At 42.1% G+C, this 16,443-nt stretch overlaps 1 protein-coding gene across 1 annotated transcript in view; it reads left to right on the forward strand.

The window, feature by feature from the left end:
* Positions 1-4,515, forward strand: part of LOC138351955 (gastrula zinc finger protein XlCGF8.2DB-like) — a 55,802-nt gene extending 51,287 nt beyond the window's left edge. Inside the window, exon 2 of the mRNA XM_069304127.1 lies at positions 4,476-4,515. Coding sequence (XP_069160228.1) covers positions 4,476-4,515 — 40 coding nt within the window. The remainder of the gene's footprint in view (positions 1-4,475) is intronic.
* The last annotated feature ends 11,928 nt before the right edge of the window (positions 4,516-16,443 follow it).

Genomic DNA, 16,443 nt, shown 5'->3' on the forward strand with positions numbered 1-16,443 from the left:
GGATGTCTGGGGCAGCGTCACAGTGTGCTGGTTTAAGGCGATCGATGGAGATGTTTACCCACTGTCCTCGGCGTTCAATGGTGAAGAACTTCGGTTTTCGAGAAACCACTTTAAATGGTCCTTCGTAAGGTGACTGTAGAGGGCGTCGAACAGCGTCGACTCTTACAAACACGTGTTCAGTTGTGTGGAGCTCATGAGGCACATAGGCACATTGCCGACATGAGGCACGAGTTGTCGGTTGGCGTGGTGGTGTAGGCCGAATGTTTGTCATGGCCGCCCGTAATTTCTGGACAAAAGTGGGGTCTGGGGGTGTGATAAGTGGCGTTGGGGTTAAGAATTCGCCCGGAAGCCGCAGGCTAGATCCGTATACTAAGTCTGCTGCCGAGAATCCACTGCCCTCCTTCGTGGCCGAACGGATGTCAAGCAAAACTAATGGAAGGTTGTCGATCCAATCATCAGGGCGTGCTTGAGCTCTTAGGGCAGCTTTTAGTTGTCTATGAAAGCGTTCTACCATTCCGTTCGACTCAGGGTGGTATGCTGTGGTTCGGTTATGTGTGGTGCCGAGGAATTCCATAAGTTCCTTCCATAGATATGATTCGAACTGTCGTCCTTGGTCGGTGATGATGACAGAGGGGCTGCCAAAACGGGCGACCCATCCAGAGAGGAAAGCCTGGACCACTGACTCAGCTGAGATGTTGATTAATGGGATTGCTTCCGGCCATCTGGAGAATCGATCGATGCAGGTGAGTAGATAAGAATATCCTCTTGCCGACGGTAATGGTCCAACGATGTCTACATGCACCACCTCGAAACGGTCAGAAGGTAACGGAAACTGTTGAAGAGGGCTCTTTGTGTGACGATGTGTTTTTGCTCGCTGGGACTGGAGACATGAGCGAGTCCATCGTCGAACATCAGCATTGATTCCTGGCCATACAACACGCTCCGTTAGTAGTTTCTGGGAAGCACGTACTCCTGGGTGTGCTAGGGAGTGAAATACTGAGAACGTTTTCCAGCGAAACTGGGCAGGAATGTAGGGCCTAAGTGCTCCCGTCCGTGATTGTCACAGATTATACTTCCGCCACCTTCCATGGGAATCTCGATGAACCGGAGAGCTGTGTCAGATGTTCGTAATCGCTGCAGATCAGGGTCTTCCCGTTGGGCCTTACTGATTACACAATAGTCCACCTGAGTTGGGTTTGTCACGACGTGGTTTATGGTGGGTCGAGACAGTGCATCGGCTATGACATTATTAGTTCCTTTGACATGGCGGATATCCGAGGTAAATTGGGAAATAACTCCCAGGTGGTTGGCTACTCGAGGAGAGTGAGCATCACCCTTGGCCGCCAGCTCATAAGTGAGAGGTTTGTGGTCTGTGAGGATGTGGAAGTTCCGCCCCTCGAGAAAGTGCCGGAAATGTTGTATGGCTGAGTAGATGGCGAGCAGTTCCCTATCAAAAGTGCTGTACTTCTCTTCAGTGGGTGACAGGCGCGCTGAAAAGAATGCAATTGGGCGTCATTCTCCATCAACGAGCTGTTGTAGTACAGCACCAATTGCTGTGTTTGAAGCGTCGGTAGATAGATTGGTGGGAGCGTCAGACACTGGGTGTGCGAGCAAGGTGAATTCCGCCAGCTTGTGTTTTATGTCGGTGAATGCTGTCTCTGCCTGGGGAGTGCACTCCAACGGAAGATGGGACGTGAGTTTCCGACCACGTAATAAGTCGTATAAGTGTCGCAAGATGTCCGAACAATGTGGGATGAATCGATGATAAAAATTCACTACACCAAGAAATTCTTGCAACTTCTTTGGAGTAGATGGGCGCGGAAATTCCTTGATTGCCTCGATTTTCTTCTCTAGTGGTTGGACCCCTGCTGCTGACACACGGTGTCCCAAGAAATCCAGCTCTGGAACATGGAAAATACACTTCTCGGAGTTGAGCTGCAAGCCGAAGTTGCGCAGACGGGTGAGAAGGAGTCGGAGGTGTAGCAGATGTTCTGTTGGTGATGTACTGGCCACCAGCAGATCATCAATGTAGGCGTAGCAAAAAGGAAGGTCCTTAACTACTTGGTCGATGAAGCGTTGGAATGTCTGGGCTCCATTCTGTAGACCAAAAGGCATCCGGACGAATTCAAACAGTCCAAAAGGTGTTGTGATCGCTGTTTTCGGAATGTCTACCGGTTCCACAGGGATCTGGTGAAATGCCCGCACAAGGTCAATTTTCAAAAAAACGGTTGCGTTGCTCAATCCCTGTGAGAAATTCTGGATGTGTGGTATTGGGTAGCGATCCGGCAGAGTACGAACGTTGAGAGCCCTGTAGTCTCCGCAAGGGCGCCATTCCCCTGGCGCTGTTTTCGGGACCATATGGAGAGGTGAAGCCCATGGACTGTTCGAAGGGCGGATTATTCCCGCCTCCTGTAGTTTATTGAATTCAGCACGTGCTACCGCCAGTCGTTCCGGTGCCAGGCGGCGTGGTCTGGCGAAGGTAGGTGCTCCCGTTGTAGTAATGTGATGCATAATCGTATGTTACACCTCTGGTCGAGGGCTGACGGGTTGGGTCACATCTTTGAATTCATCCAGGAGTGCTTGAAGTTCCGTAGATGCGACTGGGGTGACGATGTTAACTTGTGTAGAGGTACTAGGAGAGGCTCGAAGTACTGCACCTGCGGGATCCACAATAAGTCGATGGTGTTGCAGGAAATCCCATCCAAGAATGGGTTGTTCCACATCCGCTATGAGGAAAGTCCACGTAAAGCGCCCCAGAGAGGCGAACTCGAGAACCCGGGCGCGGGTCCCATATGTACGGACGGACGTACCATTGGCGGCTCGTAAGTCCAAACCAGGAGTACGGGTTGGTTTGACCAGTGGGGGAGGCAACACACTAGCTGCTGCACCTGTGTCACTGAGGAAACGGCGTTTGGTTATGACGTCAGATATGTAGAGCAGTGTAGTGTTTGAAATGGCGGGGTCACTGGCCGTTAACAGTCCCCGCCGAAGTAGTTTCCCGACCAGGAACAAGGAGCCCTACAGTTGCGGGCTTGGTGTCCGAACTTCTGGTGGTAAGAACAAAGCTCTCCCCGATGTTCTCGCTGTCACCTAGAGACTGATACTGGATTCGCATGGTACGTCCTCCCTGGGTGGAAGAAACGCCGGTTCTGGAGGACGTCGAGTTGTTGGGTGTCTGTAGTCTGCTGTGTTACACTGGGATAGGACAGCGTAGCGTTATCAGACGTCGTATGAAGCCGGTCTGCCAGTGTAGCCAGCTGGGCTAATGGGGTGCCATACTGAATAGGGCCGGTTGAATGTGTTTTGGACAGAGTTGTATCCACAGTGATCTCACAATCTCGCTGGGGGCTGGGCCAGTTGCAGTATGCATCACATACTGAATATGCCGCAGAAGCTGAGCTGGTGTTTTGTCTGCTAATCTTTTGTCAGTGAGGAGTTGGTCCCTTTGTTGAATGCGGCGTTTCATTGCTGCCTGTAGAAGAGCGGCCTTCAATGCAGTGTACGTCCTGGTGTCCGGTGATGGTGCGGTGATGACAGCGGAGGCAGTGTGCATAGCCTCCGAGGTAAGTGTTGGCAGGGTACAGGCATATCGGGCTTTCTCAGTCGAAATTTCGTGAAGGTCGAAAATAGCCTCCATCTGCATGAACCAAAATTCTGGCTCATCTGCGTTGTATGCTGGAAACCTGGTAGATAAATCCATGACGAAGATCTAGTTTGTGACTAGGTGTTCTTTTTCACTCACTGGGTCACCAATGTAACGGTTCTATTGTTACATAAAGTATGGTGACAATAAACACAGACACTAAGATACTATATATATATTTGGTCGAATATACAGAAGTACACAGGTGATACTTTGGTGTGAGTTGAGCGCACTGAGCGTCGGTACAGTATCTCGCAAGTGTCTGCTCTAGACCACACTTGAAAGTAGACTAGTTAATGTTTGCTCTTCTGCTGCTTATATGCTCGGGCAACACCTCACCGTGTTGCCCGGGCAACGCCTTACCTCATTCATCTCCAAAGGTTGACAGGAATATTAACAATGCATTTGGAGCGAGTATATTATTGGGATAATCTACTCGCTTCATAACCTACCTCACTCTCAAAATGTCAACCAATGTCTACTATTTTAAAGAATGCTGTTTGTTGACCAAATTGTATTTTTATTTTTTCTGCCATATTTCCCCCTCCCCTTTTTTCATTTTTTTCTCAACACAATTTATACTTTAATCTTAATTAGTATTAAGTTTTAGTCTTAGTGTTTTTCCTGCCCAAAACGCTTTGCGTAATAGTGGCTTTAGGCATTGTATGTATGTGTAGTAAAAGTGTTATATATTATCGTACCGGATGGATGCTCGCTTAACTGTTTTGTTTGGATGCTCGCTTGACTTGTTTGTATCGTCAGATCAGCTGTGTCATGCTTGTGTACAGGTTTGTGTAATGTTAACCTCTAGTTTAATTTCTGTATATTCCAGCTTTAGTCGTGTGCAGTTGGCTTATTGTTATAATGAATAGACAGTGCTTAAACTGTGTATAAGTATAGTGTATTAATGGCTTATTACAGGATGTAACTGTACTGTAATTATTTGATCAATAAAGCCACATGTCTGGCGACGCTTCTCATTCACCTCAATTTATTGATCAAAAAAATACAGCCAGTGAACATGGAGCGGTTACTACGGCCCCAGCGGTTTGCTACTGACCCAAACTCCATCACCGCCGCTCAAGAATGGCGTCACTGGCTCAAGACGTTTCAAATCTTGACTCTAGAAGTAGAAGAAAATACTCCCACCGTGGATAAGCTGCGTCTCCTTATAAACTACGTTGCTCCACGTGTGTTCGACTACATAGCTGACTGCACTACGTATGATGCGGCAGAAAAATCCCTAACAGAACTGTTTGTGAAGCCCAAGAATGAAGTATTCGCAAGGTATGTGCTTGCAACACGGCGCCAAGAACCCGGTGAGTCACCAGTTTCTTCAGGCATTAAAGTTATTAGCTAAAGATTGCCAGTTCAAAGCAGTGACTGCTGTAGAAGCCAGTAATAACTATGTGAGAGATGCTTTCATTAATGGGCTAGGTTCTGCCACAATAAGGCAGCGCTTACTTGAAAATAAAACTTTAGACATACAATCAGCCTTTGACCAGGCTCACACTCTAGGAACGGCACAGAAACTTTCTGCCTCTTCAAAATCAAAATCAAAATCAAAATGTTTATTTAGGTAAGGTACATACATAAAAGAGATTTTACAAAGAGTGATGGATTTATAGTTAGGGCTAGTACATACAATGCCAAAAGCCACTATTACGCAAAGCGTTTCGGGCATAAAAAACTTAAATGACTAAAGCTTAATACTAATTGAGCATACAGAGTAAAATGAAAACATGGAATGAAAACATAGCTGAAAAAGCAGCACAAATACAATTCTGTCGACAAACAGCGCTCTTTAAAAAACAAACAGACATTGGATGACATTAGAGGGGTAAGGTAGGTTACAGGGAATTTATTAGGTATAGCTTCGTTTTTATCTTAAACTGGTTGAGAGAGGTACAGTCTTTAACATGGTTGGGAAGGTCATTCCACAATCTGGGTCCCTTGATTTGTAGAGCATTTCTAGTTTGATTAAGTCGTACTCTAGGAATATCAAAACTGTATTTATTTCTGGTGTGGTGCTCATGGGTTCTGTTACAACCTTCTATGAAGCTTTTGAGGTCAGGATTGGCATTACAGTTTAGCGTTTTATATATGTATAATACACATGAGAGAATGTGCAGTGACTTAATGTCTAACATATTCAGAGATTTGAGTAGGGGTACCGAGTGATGTCTGAGGCCAGAGTTGGATATTGTCCTAATAGCAGCTTTGTGTTGTGTAATTAGAGGACGTAAATGATTTTGGGTAGTAGAACCCCAAGCACAAATACCATAGTTGAGATATGGATAGACGAGGGAGTAATAGAGAGTCACCAGGGCAGGGCGGGGTACATAATATCTGATCTTAGAAAGAATGCCAACAGTTTTTGAAACTTTTTTTGATATATTTAGAATGTGGCCCTTGAAATTCAGCTTCTGGTCAATGAGAATGCCAAGGAATTTGCCATCTAATTTGTTACAAATTTGGGTATTGTTAATTTTGAGATTTATTTGATTAGAGGATTTATTGCCAAACAGAATATAGAAAGTTTTGTCAATGTTAAGGGTGAGTTTGTTGGCAGTTAGCCAAAGATGGACTTTATTTAGCTCAGTATTTACTGTGGCATTTAGAGCAAGGGGGTCAGGACTGGAGTAAATGAAGGTTGTGTCGTCAGCAAATAGAATTGGTTTGAGGTGCTGGGAGGCATTTGGAAGGTCATTAATGTAGATGAGAAAGAGGAGAGGGCCAAGTATGCTGCCCTGAGGAACACCAATGTTGATGGGTAGGGTGGGAGAAATTGAATTATTCACAGAAACATACTGGAGCCTGTCAGTAAGGTAGAATTTGAGGTATTGCAGGGAGTGTCCTCTGACTCCATAATGATGAAGTTTAAGAAGAAGGTTTTGGTGGTTGACAGTGTCAAAAGCTTTACGCAGGTCCACAAATAACCCAACAGGGAACTCATTTTTATCAAGAGCTGTATGAATCGAGTTAAGCATACTAATAAGTGCATCGTTAGTGCTTTTTTTGGGTCTGAAGCCATATTGGCAAGGGCTAAGTATATTGTGTTTGGCTAGATAAGAGTAAAGCTGCTTGTAGATTAGTTTTTCAAAATTTTTTGACAAGTTTGGGAGGATTGATATAGGTCTGTAGTTGTTAACATCTGTGGGATCACCACATTTGTGGACAGGCGTCACTCTCGCTTTTTTTTAGAACATCTGGAAAGGTTTGGAGTTCAAGTGACTTATTGAAGAGCAATGCAATAGCAGGGGCTAAAGATCTGGAGGCTTTTTTGTAAATTAAAGTTGGTATCTCCTCAAGGGCACTAGACTTGGTTTTAAGGGAGAGGATTATCTCATTGACGTCAGTGGAATTAATAGGCTTTAGGTACAGAGACTGTGGATAGTTACCTGTGAGATAGTCCTTAACGTCAGTACTGGAAGATGGAGTATCATTTGCAAGGGATGACCCAATGGAAGAGAAGAACCTATTGAACTCAATAGCAGAATCTGAGGCTGAAAGCTGACCATCGTTATTGGACAGGAGTGTTGGTTTGTTATTTAAAGTCTTCTTTGATCCCAATATTTGTGAAATTGTGCTCTAAGTTTTTTTAATGTTGCTCTTTATTTGGGTAAATTTATCTTCGTAGTATTTAGTTTTGGCTCGTCTAATTATCTTAGATAGTAATAATGAGTAATTCTTTGAGAATTCTTTGGAGACAATTCCTAACCTATACTTTTTCTCAAGGTCATGTTTTTTATTAATGGATTTAAGTATTCCCTTTGTAAGCTAGGGATTGTTAAGCCTTTCGGTTGTGACTTGTTTTGTAAGCATAGGACAGTGGGTGTTATAAAGGCTAAGAGTTTTTTGAAGAAAAGATTGCACTGCTAGGTTGATGTCCCTTATGTTACCTAACTCGGACTCCCAGTTGACATTATCAGCAGCAGTTATAAAATTGTCTATAGCAGTTTCATTGTGCAGCCTAAAACTTAACTCCCTTGTGTCTAGAGGTGGTTTGTTAATGCTTGTTAAGAGAAATGTGGGATAATGGTCTGTGGTGCTATCGGTGATTATACCTGAAGTAAGCGGAGAGGTTATGTTGGTCCAGATGTGATCTAGAGTCGTGGCAGTACTATCAGTGATTCTAGTAGGTCTAGTGATTAAAGGTATGAGGAAGCAGGAATTCATACAGTTGAGGAAGCTAACAGCAGTAGGGTGTTCAGGCTCGCAGAGGTCAATATTAAAGTCCCCTGCGATAATTAGATGGTTTTTGTTCAGTCTGTTATCGAGTATTAGATTTCTAAGGTTGAGTTGAATTCGGATACATCAGTATTAGGAATTCTATAGACTGCACCCACAGACAGGACAGACTCGGCACCCTTGACTCTGAAGCTGGCGAAGATATACTCCCCACAGCAGTCTCTAGTTCTAATTTCTTTTAAGCATGTTAGTTCTTGGTGGTAGTAAAGAGCAGTGCCACCACCTCTCTGAAGTTGACGACAGTTGTGAATTGCCGAGTAGTTAGGCATGTTAAAGAGTTGAGTAGTATCCTCTTTCAACCATGTTTCAGTAAGTATAATAAAAGAGAATTTGTTGTCAATAGTTTCAATCAAGGCACTAACATCATCGAAGTGTTTACCTAGGGATCTAACGTTCAAATTGATTACAGAGATATTGTGATTATGAGTTAATACATTGTTTACATCATGTGCTGCAAAATATCTGGAATTTAGATCATTAAAGTGATGATTGTCATAGATAATGGATAAGAGGTTTAGTTCTGGGTCTATACTTGTCTGCATAAAAAAGCTGATTGCAGGAAAACAATGTAAGAAAGGCAAATTACAAAGTAGAATTAAGCTATAAAAGGGGGGAAAAATTTATAAACAATACTGTACAAAACAAACGCCAAATGAACAACAAAAGAAAAAAATGAGGTAGCTTACAAGGGGCTTACAGGGGTACAATGGAGTAAGGGAGTATGGCGAGGCTAGGCAACCTAGGTAATAAATGAGATTAAAGAAAAAACATATAAACATGGACTATACAAAACAACAGATATAGAAATACAAAACAAAGATATAAACAAGACTATACAATACAAAAACAAATTGAGCAAAAAAAAAAGAAAAAATGAGGTAGATTGCTTACAAGTACTCTCAGGTACACTGTAAGTAACAATTAGCAATTTGAGATACAGGCAAAGCCAGGGGTACAATGGAGTAAGGGAGCATGGCGAGGCTAGGCAACCTAGGTAATAAATGAAATCAAAGAAAAAGTTGAATAATAAACATAGGCAAATTTAAGCTAATGATTATTAACTATAAATAGTTCAGTTATGACTGTATAATTAATAAGACCTGAAGAAATATTAATGCACTCAATTAATTAAGTTCAGTAAATGACTAGTTAAGTGTAAGTTAAAAATTAAGTCAAAAAAAGAAACAAGGAGACTTGGGATACCTAGCCCGCACTAGGTGACAAGGGGGTTAATTAAGTTAATTCATTGAGTGATAATATGGTGAGACAAACCACATTATGAGAGGAAAGTGTTGAGGTTCTCTTCATTAGCAATTGTAAACATTTTGCCCTCCCCTCTTATGCTCAGCCAGGGGCTATAAACACTGTTATGGCACTCTCAATAGACCTTGAGGACTCAGGAGGACAAGAAAGTATAGAAAAAAAAGTTGACACAGTTTCTGCAGCTACAACTAGTGGTTTAAAGTGCTTCTTTTGTGGTCACACTCGACATCCTCGCAGTCGATGTCCAGCTAGAGAGGCTCTGTGTATGAATTGCAGGAAAAAGGGTCTTTATGCTAAGGTCTGTCGATCTCTGAAACAGACTAACAGCGCTTCAAACACCCAACATTCCGCTGCTATGCTCGCTACTTTAGCTGGGATTTCGCCCTCATGTCTCAATAAATCAGTGCTTAGTTCTAAGATCAATGGTATTCCAGTTAATGCACTGATTGACACTGGTAGCTCTGAGAACTTTATTCATAAGAATATTGCCGAGCAGAGTGGGTTACTCGTCTATCCTGACACTGGGGCAGTTTCTATGGCTACTGTATCGTTCTCTTCAAAATTCCTGGGGCAGTGTTCTGTAGACTTAGAATTGCAAGGAGAAACTTACCATGGTGTGAATCTCAAAGTGTTACCCGATTTGTGTGCTGATGTGGTTTTAGGCCATAACTTTTTACAAAATTATTCTGTGCTCGAGATGGCTTTTGGAGGAGATAAACCTCCTCTTAGAATATGTGGATTAGCTGCCGTCAAAGTTCCGACTCCATCTCTCTTCAGTAATTTAGCACCAGACTGCAAGCCGATTGCTGTAAAATCCAGACGCTATTCTGAGGCTGACAAGTTGTTTATTGAATCTGAGACCGCTCTGGGTCTACGTGAAGAGATAATTAGACCCAGTCATTCTCCATGGAGAGCCCAGGTATTAGTAACTAAAGGAGAACATCACAAGAAAAGAATGGTTGTAGATTATTCACAAACAATCAATCGATTCACGGGACTGGATGCCTACCCCTTACCACATATAGATGAGATTGTGAATAATGTTGCTAGATTTAAAGTATACAGCACGCTAGTCTTGAGAAGTGCTTACCATCAAGTGGGTTTAACAGAGGGAAAGAAACCCTATACAGCCTTTGAAGCTTGTGGGAAGCTTTTTGAATTTAATCGTATCCCATTTGGGGTCACTAATGGAGTGGCTAGTTTTCAAAAAGTAATTGATGGCATCCTCGAGAAAGAAGGAGTGAAGGGCACCTTTGCTTATGTAGATGATGTCTGTGTGTGTGGAGATTCTGAAGAAGACCATGATAAAAATCTGAAACATTTTATGGACGTTGCAAGAAGGTATAACCTGACCCTGAATCTTGAGAAGTGTAGTTTTCGACTCCGGTCTATAAAGCTGTTGGGATATCTTATACAAGAAGGAGAAATTAGACCTGACCCAGAACGCCTCGAATCACTGTTAAAACTTCCACTACCAAGCAACACAGGTTCTTTACGCAGAACAATGGGAATGCTTGCACATTACTCCCGTTGGGTGCTGGGCTTTTCTGAGAAGATCCGTCCAGTCTCTCATGCCAATGGTTTTCCCTTATCTGCTGCCGCTGCAAAAGCTTTTGATGGATTGAAACAAGACATTGCTGAGGCAGTGGTTCGAGCAGTCGACCCAACAGCTCCTTTTGCTGTGGAAACCGATGCTTCAGATCATGCTATTGCCGCTACCCTAATCCAGAATAAACAACCAGTAGCTTTCTTCTCCCGAACACTTTCAAATAGTGAACAAAGGCACTCATCAGTGGAGAAGGAAGCGTATGCCATTGTGGAAGCCCTAAGGAAGTGGCGACACTATCTCATTGGACGCCATTTTCGGCTTGTGACTAACCAGCGCAGCGTTGCTTTTATGTTTAACTCTAAATCAGCTGGTAAGATTAAAAATGATAAAATTGCTAGATGGCGAGTCGAACTCTCCTGTTACCACTATGACATTGTATATCGCCCAGGTAAAAGGAACATACCAGCTGATGCATTCTCACGTGTATGTGGTGCCACCAGTGTGGATGAACTACAGGAATTACATGACAATCTGTGTCACCCTGGAGTGTCTCGTATGGCTCATTTTGTCCGATGTCGAAATCTGCCTTATTCTGTGGAAGAAGTGAAGAAGATGACTAATTCTTGCTCTGCATGCTCTGAACTTAATCCTCGGTTTTGCAAGTTTGACTCTGGGCATTTGATTAAAGCTACTCAGCCATTTGAAAGACTCAACATAGATTTTAAAGGACCACTTCCATCACATTCAAGGAATAAATATATTCTTACAGTTGTAGATGAATTCTCTAGATTCCCTTTTGCATTCCCTTGTTCAGATATGACTGCTAGTACAGTAATTCAGTGCCTGGTGTAGTTGTTTGCAATCTTTGGTATGCCTGCATATATACATTCTGATAGGGAAACTTCCTTTATGTCTGAGGAGTTGAAAAATTTTCTACTCAAAAAAGGGGTAGCAACTAGCCGTACGACTCCTTACAACTCTAGAGAAAATGGCCAGGCTGAGAAGTACAATGGGATTATTTGGAAGACAGTGCTGCTAGCTCTCAGTACGAGAGGCTTAGATATATCCCAATGGGAAGTTGTTCTTCCTGATGCACTCCACTCTTTTCGATCACTGTTGTGCACCTCTACAAATTGTACACCACATGAACGATTCTTTCGGCATACAAGAAGGTCTACTTCAGGGCGAACTCTACTTACGTGGCTTGCTTGCAGAGGCCCTGTCCTCTTTAAAACGTCAAGTGCGGCAAAGTAAAAATGATCCTCTAGTTGATGAGGTTGAGGTCGTAGACGTGAATCCGGAATACACCCATGCCAAGTTCCCAGATGGCAGGATTACCACTGTATCATTAAGGCACCTTGCACCCATGGCCACTGAGGGCTGCGAGAGTTTGGACTCCAATCTCAACATTCAACAGCAACACCCAGCGATTGCGAAAGATGGGGTAAACCCCAATCCGCCTCATCCTGAATCACCTCATCCTGAACTACTTCGTCCGGAACCACCTAACCTAGAAACGCCTAATTGGGAACCTTTCTCTGACATAACACTCCCTCGAGAAGGTTGTATGCAGAAACAACCCGTTGCAGGTTATCACTCAGGCTATGGTGCCAATGTCAGAATTGTCAAAATGATGTACTTTGCATACATCAGATCTTTAGTGGATTATGCTGCACCTCTGCTTGTTTTGATGCCTGAAAGAAAGCTTGGAGGGCTTGAAAAATTGCAGAACGAAGCCTTGAGGATAATCCTTGGGTGCCCTCGTACCACAAAGATACTTAATATGAGAAAGGAACTTAATATTACGAGCGTTGTTGATCGTGTTACTGAAATTAACTGTCAAATTGGTATAAAAATGCTTAGGCTAACTCATCCTAATCCTTGCACAGAAGCCCTCCAGAATTTCTTTATTGAAGATTAGCATTGTTTCAAATGGATAACAAAAACTGGAACTCAACTCAGAATGTATCAGGTTCATGATTTGTACCAAGAGAAACAACAACGGCACTTTCCTGCACCGTGGGAGGTTACACCCTTTCCAGTTTTAATCCCTCCCTTTCCACCCAAGAAGCAAATTAGAGATCAGCCCAAGCTTCGTCTTGAGGCAAAGCTCAACGCCTTAAGCCATATTGATGCTCTGTCCACAGAGCATTCTCACTCTCAAATTATATACACTGATGGTTCCCTACACCGCACCACGGGTGCAGCTGGAAGTGCAGTTGTCCTGACAATGGGCGATAGCCTATACTTTGAGTGGGGAGTCCGTATAAACAACTGGGCCTCTACCCTTCAGACTGAACTATTTGCCTTGATCCTTGCACTGAAATGTGTACAAGTCTCAAAACTTGATACATTAATTGTAAGTGACTCCTTATCATCCTTAAATGCTCTCAACTCTTTAAGACATAACTGGAACATGCTCGTGTCCCAAGCTAGACACAAATACAACAAAATTATTAAGGATGGTAACAGAGTCCATTTCATGTAGTCTCCATCTCATGTTGGCCTCCGAATGCATGATAGAGCTGATAAGTTAGCGAAAGAATCTGCCTTTAAAGGAGCCGTTGAGTGTAACCTTGAATTGTCAATGAGCAATCTGAAAGCAGCAGTACACCGAGAACTTCAACAAGATCTTGTAGATCTGAGGCAAAGTGAAATTGACACCAGTAATTCCATCTATCATCATACTATCATGCAAGAGGAGCCACACATCTATGGATCATCCAATAAAATCAGCAGACTTCTAGATGTTACTACTGCTCGGCTTAGACTCAGTTACAAGTATCTCTGGGAATTCTCATTATCTGCTGATGTAGACCTGACCAAATGTAAACTGTGTCAACAAAATTATTCGCACACCCTCTGTCACTATGTGATGGAGTGCGAAAAGATACGTGAATTTAGAGACAGTTCTATAACCAATGTTCCAGCGATGTGTCAATATTAAATTCAAAATGATCTGCTACCAGAAATTTTAGCCAAATATCCCCAGTTTGCTAACTGTAGGTAGTAACTAAGTGATTGTAACCTATCCACCGCTGCCCACTGGATGGGGGGAGGGGGGCGGGGCGGTGTGCAGGACAAACATATAAATTGTGACACTAGCTCTCCACATATGTCAGTTGCTTAATTTAGAACCTGTACTTGAGGTCGATCTCGAACCCATTGTTGATGTGATGACTTATATTGAATTTTGTAACTAGCTCATCAAGATTGTAACTTGCTTAGCTAAATGAATTGTGGGGTTCAGTCCCTGAGCCCTTTATGTGCCTCTAACCCTTTCCACTACCGCCCACAAGATGGGTATGGGGGTGCATAATAAATGAACTAAACTAACTAAACTCTCGTACTTGCTTATAGTCAATATTGGCTTATTTAATAAGTGCATATGTGACATACTAATTGATTGTGAATATTTTAGTTTACCTAGAAAAGCTTCATAGAAAACACCGACCTCACCTAACCTTAGTATGTTAAGATAAGCATCTTATTGCCTCTTATTTACAATTATTACTTAATCTATCAATGGTATAGGTTAACCTATACCTATCAATGGTATAGGTTAAGTAATAATTGTAATTAAGAAGCAATAAGATGCTTATCTTAACATACTAAGAAGGTTAGATGAGGTCGGTGTTTTCTATGAAGCTTTTCAAGGTAAACTAAAATATTCACAGCTCTATCACCCATTTGGAGGCCAACATGAGATGGGGACCAAGGGTAATGTTCCCCGCTCACATCCTTAGTAATTTGTTGTATTTGTGTCGCGCTTCGGACACAAGCATGTTACAGATATGACTTAACGAATTGTTTTCTTATATTCCATTTACTGTTATTTATATATCGACTTGATATGATATGATATATATCCATTCTGTGGTATATGTATTAATTATATATTTGTAGGATTTATTGTGTTTCGTATTACAACTGTCTATATATTTGTTTTGAGCTGTCCTTGCGATGTACTACTGGCTATCTTATCCCACCTTTCTTCCTACCAAATGCATTTTGCTCCCTTTCGCTGGAAGTTTTATTAGATTTGTTAGCTCCCTTACATTGCTACAGTATAGTTATTATGCAAACTCTTATTCTCCCTCCTCCCCCAATGTTTCCTCCGTGCCAGCGTTTGTTACTCGGGGTTTTCATCCAAGATTGTTTAATTAAGGAATCTTTTAAATCCTGCATCCGGGGCCCTCCCTCCCCCCTCTTGCCTTATCTCTTAATGTGTTCAAAAATCGTTTTGGCCTGCTCACCGCCGCTCATCGTGCCTGCCTCTACAAAGGGTCCGTCCAGTAACGGGTTCTCAGCCCCAACTCCTACTGGGGGGGAGGGGAGTATTCAAGGAAGACTGAGGACTCTGGTGGCGGCGTCACGGGGTCAACAACGCAGCGGCGCCTGGATGCAGTAGCCCGGGGCATATATATATATATATATATATATATATATATATATATATATATATATATATATATATATATATATATATATATATATATATATTTATATTGTGACGGAAAAATGAAGGAGTGTAGATGTTCGGCAGTCCTCCTAATGGCTAGTGTCAATGCCTATCACATTAAGAAAAAAAGATCGACTGTTTTGCTGTTGTCTGTGGTAAAGTAAGGGAATACACGCAAAACACATAGTATGAACAATGAAACTATAATTAAATTGAAAACAAATTAAAAACAAAGACAATTCCTTTGTTATGTACAGTGCAAACAAACAAGTCAAAAAATATAACATAAAAGTTAAGAACAGGGATGACGTTACTCTATAATATAAAGACAAAATGAAATAAGCAGGAGCTGAGAATAAAGCAAAAGCTGAGAAACATCCACCTGATAGACAGAGCGTATATCAGTTAGTTGTTCACAGCTTGAGAGCACAAGATATTCTAACTTCAATGACTGATTCAAGCCAAGACATCGACTAAGTAGAGGGCGCTGAGGTGCAGAGGTGCAGGTGTGCAGTCGGCGGGTCACCAATCAGAAGCAGGTAGGCTGGGAATGGTAGTTTGCTGGTTGATGACGGTGGCGAGCCGGCATGGAGGGAGTGTGGAGTAGGGGGGAGTTTAGGGTATGTTTGCCTCCTGGTAGACATATCTTGAAGGTAGCATCTTATTGTTGTATGTATATAAGTAACTTTATGTAGGGAAGAACAGGCTCAATCTCTCATGAAAGAGATTATCGTCACAATATATATATATATATATATATATATATATATATATATATATATATATATATATATATATATATATATATATATATATATATATATATATATATATATATATATATATATATATATATATTGTGACGGTAAAGCGTTGGTGTTCGGCTGTTTCAAAAGCTGGGGGCAGGGCCTCGTCACATAACAAAAAAAAAAGAGAAGATTCTCCTTTCGTCTGTGGTAAGGTAATGGGAAGACACACAAAACACAAAGTATAAACAATGAAATTTTAATTACTCTAGAAAACAAGATATGAATAAAGACAATCTCGTAAAATTCAAAACAAGTCAACAAACAAAACTACATGAATAATTACTGGCAATGAAAAGTTACTTTAAAGACAAGTAAGTGCAAGTTAAAATAAATCAAATAACTGAGGTGCTGGGAATACTGGCTTCAAGCTGCCACTTCCCTTAGTACACGACAGCTAGGGCTTAGTCTACTAATAGAGAGATGTTAACTCCAAGGAGCACAGAGATATTCTGAGGAGTCGGCGAGC

Source organism: Procambarus clarkii, chromosome 5, assembly GCF_040958095.1.
Source record: "Procambarus clarkii isolate CNS0578487 chromosome 5, FALCON_Pclarkii_2.0, whole genome shotgun sequence".
In the NCBI taxonomy this organism is placed as follows: domain Eukaryota; kingdom Metazoa; phylum Arthropoda; class Malacostraca; order Decapoda; family Cambaridae; genus Procambarus; species Procambarus clarkii.